This window comes from Tetrao urogallus (assembly GCF_951394365.1).
Source record: "Tetrao urogallus genome assembly, chromosome: 1".
NCBI classification, from domain to species: Eukaryota; Metazoa; Chordata; class Aves; order Galliformes; family Phasianidae; genus Tetrao; species Tetrao urogallus.
The window spans coordinates 49,997,755-50,008,652 of record NC_136813.1 but is presented as its reverse complement, the minus strand read 5'-3'; the positions used below and the strand labels follow the sequence as shown (position 1 = coordinate 50,008,652).

At 42.6% G+C, this 10,898-nt stretch overlaps 1 protein-coding gene across 1 annotated transcript in view; it reads left to right on the top strand.

The window, feature by feature from the left end:
- Positions 1-443: 443 nt before the first annotated feature.
- The window catches only part of DZIP1 (DAZ interacting zinc finger protein 1), a gene marked incomplete at both ends in the record, with an annotated part of 34,464 nt that continues 24,009 nt past the window's right edge, over positions 444-10,898 (top strand). Inside the window, 4 exons of the mRNA XM_079539641.1 lie at positions 444-488; positions 530-1,021; positions 6,588-6,672; positions 8,072-8,199. Coding sequence (XP_079395767.1) covers positions 444-488; positions 530-1,021; positions 6,588-6,672; positions 8,072-8,199 — 750 coding nt within the window. The remainder of the gene's footprint in view (positions 489-529; positions 1,022-6,587; positions 6,673-8,071; positions 8,200-10,898) is intronic.

Below are 10,898 nucleotides of genomic sequence, written 5' to 3'. Positions count from 1 at the left end.
ATGATCATCTAGTTTCAACCTCCTTGCTACATGCAGGGTCGCCAACCAGTAGAGCAGGCTGCCCAGAGCCACATTGATTCTATGATTCTACGTTGTGAGGCCGTGGAAAGTCGGTGACAGCGGCTGACAGGAGGGAGGCTGCGAGCGGCACTGGGGTCTGTGCACGGAGCAGCCAGCTGAGGCAGTGGGGCGCAGCGGATGGACTAGACGTTGAGAGTAGTGCCACAGGTACCGGTCCTGCTGCAGGGCTGGAGAACGCTGCAGGACGGCAAGAGGCGGGAGGGGGCAGCGGGTAGGAGCCGTGGCGGGGCGGTGGGGCGGGGCGGGACGGTCCGCGGGGCCGGGCCTCACTCCTCGCTCCCCTCCGCGCAGGCCCGGGCCGCGGCTGCCATAACAACGCGGAGGACGCCGGCACCGAACGGGACGCGAAAGACGGTCCGGACATGGTGAGCGCTGTGGCGGGCGGTGGGCCGGCTGGGCTCGGTGCGGTTCGTTCTGAGCAGCCTCTCTTCTCCCCTCTCTCCCGCAGCCCTTCACGGAGCGCGCCTATTTCCCGGCGGGAGCGGCCGCGGCCGGCTCTGGGTCGTTTCCCGCCTTCCAGTTCCGCGGGCGCCATGAGGGCCCGGACTGGCGGCGGCTGAGCGCCGTGGACGTGGGCCGGGTGTGGCGGGAGGGCGACGTGGCGGCCCTGCAGGAGCACCTGGAGCACGTCACCTTCTGCAGCGCCGAGCGGGAGCGCTGCCCGCACTGCCAGGGCCCAGCAGACCCGCTGCTGCTCAAGCTGCTGCGCCTGGCCCAGCTGTGCACCGAGTACCTGCTGCACTCGCAGGAGTACCTGAGCGCCCAGCTCAGCAGCCTAGAGGAGGCTCTGCGTGCGGCCCAAGCCCAGCGCGACCGCCTGGCCGAGGAGGTGGCCCAGCGTGCCCAAGAGGTCAAGGGGCTGAAGGAGGAGTGCCGGCGCAGGAAGAAGATGATCAGCACCCAGCAGATGATGCTGGAGGCCCGAGCCAGCTACCACCAGGTGAGAGGAGAGGGACTGTGTTCATCTTAAACAGCTGCTGTAACGAGGGTTCTGACAACAACAGGGATAAGCTGACAACAAGAACTAAAGTTATTTTTGGAAAAAAAGAGAATGGGAAGCTTTAAGTTTGCTGAGAAAGGCATAATGACCCTGTAGGTGATAACTGAGAATAATTTATTTTGCTACAAGGAAAGATGTTTAAAGAGTGAACGTTCAGTTAGTTAGCTGATAGCCTGATTATTATGAATTCTGGCAAGTGATGTCGTTATGACCTTGATTAAACCAGCTAAACCATTTTTGGGACCTAGTTCTCCTATAAACATCTTTCAGGTATCCTAACCTAAAATTGAGTTCTACTTAGACTTGTTCAATTGTATGCGGGTATTCAACTTCTGACAGAAGTTCTGCTGTGTTTTGGTAGTGAGAGGAATGTGCGGAAGTTAAATCATTCAGGCATGTAAGGGACGAGTCCTAAGTGACTGTACTGTGAGCTTTAGACAGTGCCCCAAGAGACAGTTGAGCCACAGGGAAGAACCTAGTGTCATTTAATGTGAGTGGTATCTCAGCCACTTCTGGAACTGAAGCAAGAGAAGGGTCAAGAAACGGTCAAGTCATAGGGAGGGCCTGGTGTCTTAAACAATCCTGGAACTGGGGCATGTAAGTAGGGGCTATGGGATGGATTCTCTTCCCCATGCAACCCCTCTGACTGATCTGATTCTGGATCCAAGACTGGTGATATCTCTCTCTCTTTCTCTCTTTTCTTCTCTCGAAGTTGTTAATTGAGACAAGGCTTACTTTGATTTCCTATACAACCACAGAGCTTAGGCAGATGTAGCTGTGAGAAGACCAGTGTCTACAGGATAACTGTTCTGTGGAAACCTCCCATTGTACTTGATGTTTATGCACGGACCTTGAGTGCTATTTCACCTTAATCCATCCTGAGGAGATTTGCAAATCTTAGTCAGTCTCCCCACAGGTGGGATGCGATATATTAGTTAGTGTCACGGACAGGATCCCCTCAATATTGAAAGGTATCCCTTAGCATGAATGCTCTGCCCAGTATGTGTGAGTGAAGAGAGCTGGGAATTGGCCTCAGCTATAAGCTGTGAGAGTTACAGGCTGCCCAGGAAATGGTGGTGCTTAACTGCTCCCCTGTTTTTGAAAAATTGAATATAAAGTTTGCCTCACCTCCTTAGGAATAGCATGGGCCCATATTTATATTGAAGGTCAGGCTGGATGTGGCTCTGGGCAGCCTCATCTAGTGGTTGGTGATCCTGCACATAGCAGTGGGTTGAAACTAGATGATCATTGTGGTCCTTTTCAACCCAGGCCATTCTGTGATTCTATGGCTGGCTTGTGGCTATGATTCTTGTGGCTCTGAGCCCCACTGAGCTGCCCGGTTCTGATGGGCCATGGTTGCCTGCTGGGTGAGAGGTTGAAGTGCAGGCACTGGGCTGCTGTCACAGACATCTGAGAGTGCTGCATCATCTGTATCAAATCTTGTTTACTGTCAAGTGGTCCATAGCCATAGATTTGCTCTTGACGCATCTGAAGTGTTGGATATACACACACACACACCCAAAAGCCCACGATACAGGTGCTGCTTCTTTCTGTTGCCTGTGTACCACATGATGAGGAAATTCCTAGGGCACATACAGCAGCACTGATGCTCGGGCATAGCCTGTCTGCAGGCCAGTTGCCACTTTTCTGCAGTAGTGTTCTCCAGGCACAAAGTTTTTGCCCCTTATGTAACTCAGGAGCAATTCACGTTAGGAACACCAGTGGCATAGCTCATCCCTAGCACAACAGTCTGCTCCTTTAGCATATTTCCCAAGAGCCTTAGCATGTTGCCATCTTTACTTATTTATTTATTTGATGAGGGAATTGTTGTTCTGGATATAATAGAGTAGCTTGAAAATTTGTCAGCTTCAGCATGTTTCAGGACTGCAGATTCTAGCTTCAAATATAATCTAAAGTCTGCAGAGTGTACTGGGTGAAGACCTGATGTAAGATTTCAGGGTAGCTCTTTTTATTTACAAGATTAAAGTTTGGGTTATTTTTTTTCCTTTTGTTAAAATCTTGGAATACTAACATTCCTGGTTGTTGAAATTCTCCTTAGCCACACCATAGTTAAAGCACTGAGCCAATACAAGTTTTCTTATGGTATGCCCACACTTAGACTCACCGTCTAGCGTCAGTGTCCTCAAGCTAGCAAAGTTCTTGCAACTGAGCAAAGGCACCTCCCACATCCAATTCGGTATCCCATAAGAAAACAGGTCCTTCCTTTCCTGCAAAAAGGCAGGGAACGTAAGTCACAGGATTTATTTTGTTGGAGATTTTAGGGATGTTTGCACAGTTTTCAAAATGTGGTATAGCAGCCTTAACTGTGAGAAGCAGCAGTTTTCCACTTCTAGCTGCTAAGCTGACTCAAGTGTTTCTGTAAGGAAATGCAGGCTTCATGCCGTGGAAGTAAACATACATATTGTAGACTTGATGGGAACGTTGCCTCAGTGCATGCATTTGAGTGTTAGAATCACAGAATAGTTTGAGTTGGAAGAGACCTTTAACAGTCATCCAGTCCAACTCCTTTGCAATGAACAGGGACATGCACAGCTAGATCAGGGTACTCAGAGCCCTGTCCATCCTGACCTTGGATGTCTTTAGGGACATCCACCACTTCTGTGGATGGACTGTCTTAAGGACAAGCTACTGATACCATTTTAAAAAATCCTTATTACAACTTACAGAGCAGAGTCTGTACTGAGTTGCAAAAGAAAGCTGATCATGTGCAGCATTGTACATGCCAACTTATGTAATTCTCATGCTGTGATTGCCAGCTAAATGTTACCAAGTCTTCCTGAAATGTTGGTGGGATACAGCTGTCTCAGTGGAAGCTCAAGAACTTGGTAGCAAGTTTAGCTCATCACTTCTCTTTGGTGGCATTCACAATAACACAGAAATTGAAAATTATTTCTCATTTTTAGTTTCATTTCCCTCTTTCCTCTGTATTAGTAAATTCTCATCAATGTAAGTTACTTAGTTTCATGTGGGAAGAGAACATTCAGTTAGCTGTGTTACGTTGAATAAATTCTGCAGTTCCAGCAGTGATTTCAGGACTGTGAGTCTGAATGCCAGAGTTAAAATGAACTCTTTTCGGGGTTTGTAAATGGAAGGCAGTAGAGTGTTCAGTAAGTGTTAAATTTATGATTTATCTGTGCTATGATCTTGGCATAACTACAGTGCCAGATAATAGGAAGTTTGCAGTTGTTCCTTGGGGTTAGTTCAGATTTCTTCTTGTTCACTCAGAATCTTGGTTGTTTTGTAGATGTCTCTTAGTATCTATTCACATCTTTAGTTTTTCAAGTGCAGGCACACTTTCTGTCTCTTAACTGTAATATGGAATTCAAATTTAATGGCTTTAATCTACCACTAAAATAAATTCAACTGTGAAATGCTACAATAAAATGATAATTATCTAAATATCTTAAATTTATGACTCTTGCCAACGCCTTTTGTTTTATCTGAAATTTTTATTGTAATACATTTTTCACTTTTCGATGCTTTGCATACATTATTTATCTGTTTATGCACCATGTTGCTTGACACACAGCACATTGCATCTAACACAGCGACTGGTAGCTACAAGGGTAGTGCTACATAATTCAGACCCTAGATATTCCCTGTGTTAGTCCTGTTCTCTGCAGTAAGAGCTTGCTTTCACTAGCAGCACCAACCTGACATGAAGTTTGCGCTTGAATGAATAACATGATTTCACAGCCAATTTAATTCCCTAAGTGTTGTGCAATCTGTTACACTGTAAGCTCCCTCTTGGTTTGGTAGCAGTGCTGTGCTGTTGTACTGTTTGTGTTGGCTTTGGTTTTTGTGTTTGCGTATATTTGTTAGGGTCTCATGTCTGAATTTGTCCATCAAAATTTGTTTTAATGGTTCATAGTTTCAGGGTTTACTGGAAGATACCTCACTATTACTGATAGTATTTTCAATATTAGATGAAATCATAGAACAGTCTGGGTTGAAAAGGACCACAATGATCATCCAGTTTCAACCCCCTGTTATGTGCAGGGTTGCCAACCACCAGAGCAGGCTGCCCAGAGCCACATCCAGCCTGGCCTTGAATGCCTCCAGGGATGGGGCTCCACAGCCTCCTTGGGCAAACTATTCCAGTGAGTCACCACCCTCTGTGTGAAAAACTTCCTCCTAATATCTAACCTCTCAGTTTAAAGCCATTCCCCCTGGTTCTATCACTATCCACCCTCATAAACAGCTGTTCCACATCCTGTTTATATGTTCCCTTCAAGTTCTGGAAGGCCACAATGAGGTCTCCCTATCGCCTACTCTTCTCCAAGCTAAACAAGCCCAGTTCCCTCAATGTTTCCTCACGCGAAAGGGTCTCCAACCCTCTAATGATCTTAGTGGCCCTTCTCTGGACCTGCTCTAAGAGCTCCATGTCCTTCCTGTACTGGGTTGCCCAGGCCTGGATGCAGTACTCCAGATGGGGCCTCACAAGAGCTGAGCAGAGAGGAACAGTCACCTGTCTCTTCCTGTTGGCCACCCTTTTTTAATGCAGCCCAGAACACAGTTGGCCTTCCAGGCTGCAAGCGCACACTGCTGGCTCATGTCCAGCTTCTCTTCTCCCAGGATCCCAAGTCCTTCTCCGCAGGGCTGCTCTCAAGGAGATCTTCCCCCAGTTTGTATAAATATGAAATCTGGAACTTTGATTTTGATGACAAGGTCGGGAATCCATTGGGTCAATATTTATATGTTCATATCACAGTGCAGAAAGAAAAGGATTCAGCTGAGTATTTGAAAAAGAATTCTGAGAAAAGGTTTCTCATTCCTTCTGTCTAAATCAGTTAGGGGCTTTGATTCACAGTCTTATCAGTACGTTCCAGAACATGTAAATGAAGCTCCTGTTCTTGTGTTTTCTATCTGTTTCTAATATTCTGAACATTACAGTGATATACTTTGAAGGTGATAAACTTTTTTCCAAACAGTTGGAATTTAGGTTGGACTTCAGATGTGACTGTGAAGTAGAAATTGTCATACATCCCATTAGAATGCAGGACAAGTTATAAAACAAAGCTATAGCTTTTTCTATTGTTTGTTTTCTTTTTAATTTGCTTTGTTTCTTTGTTTTTTTGATGAAGTTTGCAATAAAGGAACATAGTAAAGTTGTCTATGCAGATAATGAAGGATTATCCTGAGAGTTCCTTGGCTTTTATTAAGAGCCAAAACCTATCAAGACGTAATAACTTTTATCAGTGTTTGACTTTCTTCTTTGTTTGTGTCTTCCACATTATTACTTTTATTTATTACTTTTATTACTTTTATTTATTTACTTTTATTTATTACTTTCATTACTTTTTTTTTTTTTCTTTTCCTTTTTAACTCGATTCCTTTTTTGCTTGTCTGGGAAAATAATAATGAGATGAGAAACTTAGAACAGTTTCTGCATAGATTTTCGATATGCTTTTGATGACTGGACAAAATAATATAAGCACTGCTATATATACACCAAGTAATAATAATTGTTATCTTTTTTTTGTAGTGTCAGTTCTGTGAGAAGGCTTTTATGAACTATTCCTTTTTACAAGGTCATATGCTAAGGCGTCATCCAGAAGAATCTCAGATTGGTATGTACTTCAGTTCTTTACAGTGCCTTTTCAATCTATTCCTGCTGAATACTTCAGTCAGTAGCAGACCTCAGAGCACAATTGTTTTTCTTTAGCTATACGTGTTATAAAGGAGTAGGTAAACATGAACACAGTGCAGTAACAAAAACTCATTCTGTGAATCTAGGTGAATGACTAGTACAGAAATAATCCAGCTTACCTGAAATCAGTTTTGATAGGATCAGACTCTCCTGGACTAAGCTGACTGTAAAATATGATAAGAACAAGAAACTGTCGAGAATAATCCAGCTTCATGTATCTGTGGTGATTTTGGTTGCTATACCACTTTTATTCTTTTCTCTCTTAATTCAAAAGCATTTAGTTTCAAAAGTACTGCTCTTAAAGTTTGCTTCGTTCATTCCTAAATTCTCCCCTTCCTAGTACACTGCATGCTTGTGATTTCTACTAAGGACTAGCATGTATCAGGAAGGGGCAGTGACTGGATAGGAGGAAAAAGAAGAGCATTTGTGAGGAAAGAGAGAGGGAATCATCTTGCAAGGTGTGAACTGCATCTTACCAAGCAAATAAGAAAAACAAGAACAGTGAGTGGTTTTCCACTGGTAGAGTGGAAGAAGGAAAAATCTCCCGTGGACTTTATGGTTCATAAAAAAAAAAAAAGGTTGTTAAAGGAGCTGCAGAACTAGGTGAACTAACTATCATATAAAGAGTTAGCCAGAAACTGTTGTATTTGTTTCACATAGTTATTCTCTATAATGTAGTTGTACTCTGTAATGTAGTCATACTTTATAATGTAGTTATACTCTACGTTGTGCTTGGATTCCCAGATGATGAGCAGCATAGTAAATCCTTGGTAAACTGATAAAGGAGGTTATAATTTTGACATATTTTAAACTTGAAACATTTTTAAAGTCCTTCACAATGGCATTCCCCCCTCACTCATTCCAGATAAATAATTAGCTAGACTCGTTATAAAAGTTACTTAGAACAAATTGAACCTAACAGGAATGATTAATTGAGGTCCACTTAGTCCTTCACAGGTTCTTCTTGGAGTCTGTATTCCTTAGACACAGAGACTTCTTAGAGTCTGTGTTGCTTAGATTCCTATGGTACACCTTAAAATTAGTTGATATAATGCTGTTCTTGCCAGTGGTTTATAAAACTACTTCACCTGCCTCTAATATTGGTATTTTTCAGTCTTTATCTTCAAATAATTTTAGCAGTCTGGAGAACATATGCATTTAAAAGCTTCTTTGGTGAATGTTGATAGTTAGAAGGGAAGTTATTTGAGTCATGCTTGATGAAGATGTCACACTATAGTGAAGCATTCGTGGTAAGGGACACTTTTACAGAAATTGCAACCAATGTTTTTAAAATCAGGTTTTTTGTCTTGTTTTCCTAGCAGAACAAAAGAGGAAAGCGAAGACAGACAGATTGCAGGATGAGATTGAGAAACTGAAGGAGCAGTTGCAGCTCACCAAATCCCAGTTAGAAGCAGAACAGCAAGCTAACATGGTCAGATTTTCCAAGGTAATATGTACTGAGTAACATGAACTTCTGAAAGGAAGTAGTGCCTTTGTCTGTGCTCACTCGTTTTGTAACTAGAATAGAGCAAAAATGTATCCACAGCTTGCCTGCCTGGCAGAATGTTGGTTGGGCAGTAGAACTTAGCAACCCCACCACTGTGAATTTTGAACACCTCCTTTCCCTTTACTTTTTCTTTTACATGTATCTTTAAATTAATACTTCAGGCAACTCTTCTCTTAGCACTGAACAGTTGATAAGGCAGGCATGGCTGTTAAAGCAGCAGATGGAATTGGTCCTGCTGTGGTGAAATATATTTAACATGATATTTTGTTATGGTTAAAAATTTCTTCAGATATAACTAATTTCACGTGACCTAGTAAACTAAGATATCCTTTTTGCTAGTAGCGATTTTGTTCTTTGCTGCAAAGAGACTTACTAACAGAGGTGTAAAAGAATTTAAGGTAATGCAGGTTACTGAGAACTTGCATGTCCTAACAGGATTTAAATACTAGAGGCAAGGCAAAAGCAGTCATTGTGCTGTGTGAATTTAAAAAAACCTCTTAAAACAGAAAGATTTAAAAGCAGTAATTATTTGTAAATACAATGAAGGCATAATTGAGCGTTACTGACTCTTGTAGTTGTGCTTCCTGCCTCGTAAAAAGAAACGAAGAATCTGTTACCTGTTTAATTTTTTTCATCTTCATAATTTCAGATCATTTCACATTTTTCATTTTTGTTTAAGTAAGTGCAGTTGGATAGTTAGCCATCAAAATATGGGTGGATTTTTTATTTTTTTATGAAAGAAGGGCTTTGAGGAGGAAATTGTTGGTATAAGAGAACTAGATACTTCTAATGATTGAGGTAAACACTTATCCTGGTGTTATAGTTTGCCCTGTATTGTGTTGGAAAAAGTAGAGTACAATAAACCTATTTGATAGAGAAAATTCTCAGCTATGAAGCACTCATTTTCAGTCACCACCATTAGCTGCACATTTTCTCCAGCGACAAGCAAGAGCGCACATGCTGTACTCCTAAAACCTTTCACCAGCGGAGATGACTGACTGTTGCTGCCACCCCTACTGAAATACACCATTCACAGCTTCACTCTGCTGATGTTCACTCTTTGGTCTCCAGAAATGTTCAGCAAGAGTTGATGAATGTCAGCAAGCACAGCTTCTGCATGGAGAGATTCAGTTACCCATCTCTACTTCACATACACTTCCATGTCAAACCCTTTGATACCATCTGTGGCACAGCAACAAATGTAATGGGGTATTGGTGGGAGGGTTCAACTTCTCCTGCATGCATGTCCAACTTTTTGGCTTGCTTAGGCTGCATTGATTAAGGAGGAATTGTCTTGGGCTGCTGTTTCAGTTGGTGTTACAGCTGGAAAGACTGTCATGGTGAGAACAGGAAAAGAAACAAACAGGGAAGGAATGCTAACCTATATCTGAAGATGCAGGTTCACATGAAAGACTCCACAGAGTAGAGATCTCTAGAAAGAGAACCTTTTCCTGTGGCAGTCAGCACTTATATTGGGTATAAGGAGGGGTGGAGCCAGGCTCTGTTCACACGGGTGAATTGCCTTCACCTGTGCTCCCATGGCTGACTTGGTCCTTTCCTCAGTTGGTCAGTCATTGGTTCAGGCTCTGACTCTACAGTTCCTGCACAGCTGCATGTAAGATATGTAATATAGTTAATGTATATAAGTAACAAAGCTTACTTTATTTTTTTAATATTTCTTATTAGAAGATAAGAAGAGCAACAAAAACATAAAACTAGTGGAATATTTTATCTTGGGCTAACGTGATAAAATAGGAGGCTTCCAGAACATCCCTCATATAAACAGACTTCTGAACCTGAAGCGTTGTTATTTTTCTTAGGGTTTGGAGCTTATTCATAGCAGCATAGAGCAGTTGTTCTTAATAGTTTAAGGGCCTGTTTTGATATCATGTGTCTTAGCTAAGACTCTTAACTATAAGAGGACTGCCTGAAATGTTCTAGGGCTACAAGCTGCAGCGTTACGTTGGGCTTTTGAAACCTCTTTGTTTTTCTGGGATGTTAGAGAAGATAGAGACATGAAGTACAACTAGATGCAGATTGTCTACTGGGAGTCCACAGTCAACTCAGGTGTCACTGTGTCCAGCGGTTAACTGAAAACATCTTCCCCATCTTTTATGAGAAGATTTGCTACTGGGAAGAACTGAGATGAAAAACTTGAAGTTCTTGGTCTGCAGTCTTCTGTTGAGTTGAAAGGATACAGAAGATCTTATTCTTCTTAAGCATGTTGTTAGTGCCTGATTCCTCACGCAGCTTGTAGTAAAGCTCATTGGCAAAGGATGGCTGCAGTTGCTAAAAATGGACCCAGCCAAAAGGGGGGATTGCAAACATACGGCAGGATAAACTGAAGGTTGCTAAGTTTATGAAGTTATATCAGGCTGAGGAATTCTTCTGAGCTGAAAACGGTTGGCAGCTTGAAGCCTTGTGAAGAGCGTGCGTTTGCTTGCTCTGCAGTTTTCCTTCTCCACATCTAGACTCATGGCCTCTTTAAGAAATATGGTACTGAATTAGGTGCACCTTTGATATGTCCGCTTAAGGTCATTCATGTGTGCTTATTCAAAGAAAAACACCGAACTGCCAAAACTTCTTGAACCTTACTTGTTTTCCTGTATTGCTTTAGCACCAAAATTCTTCAGAAATGT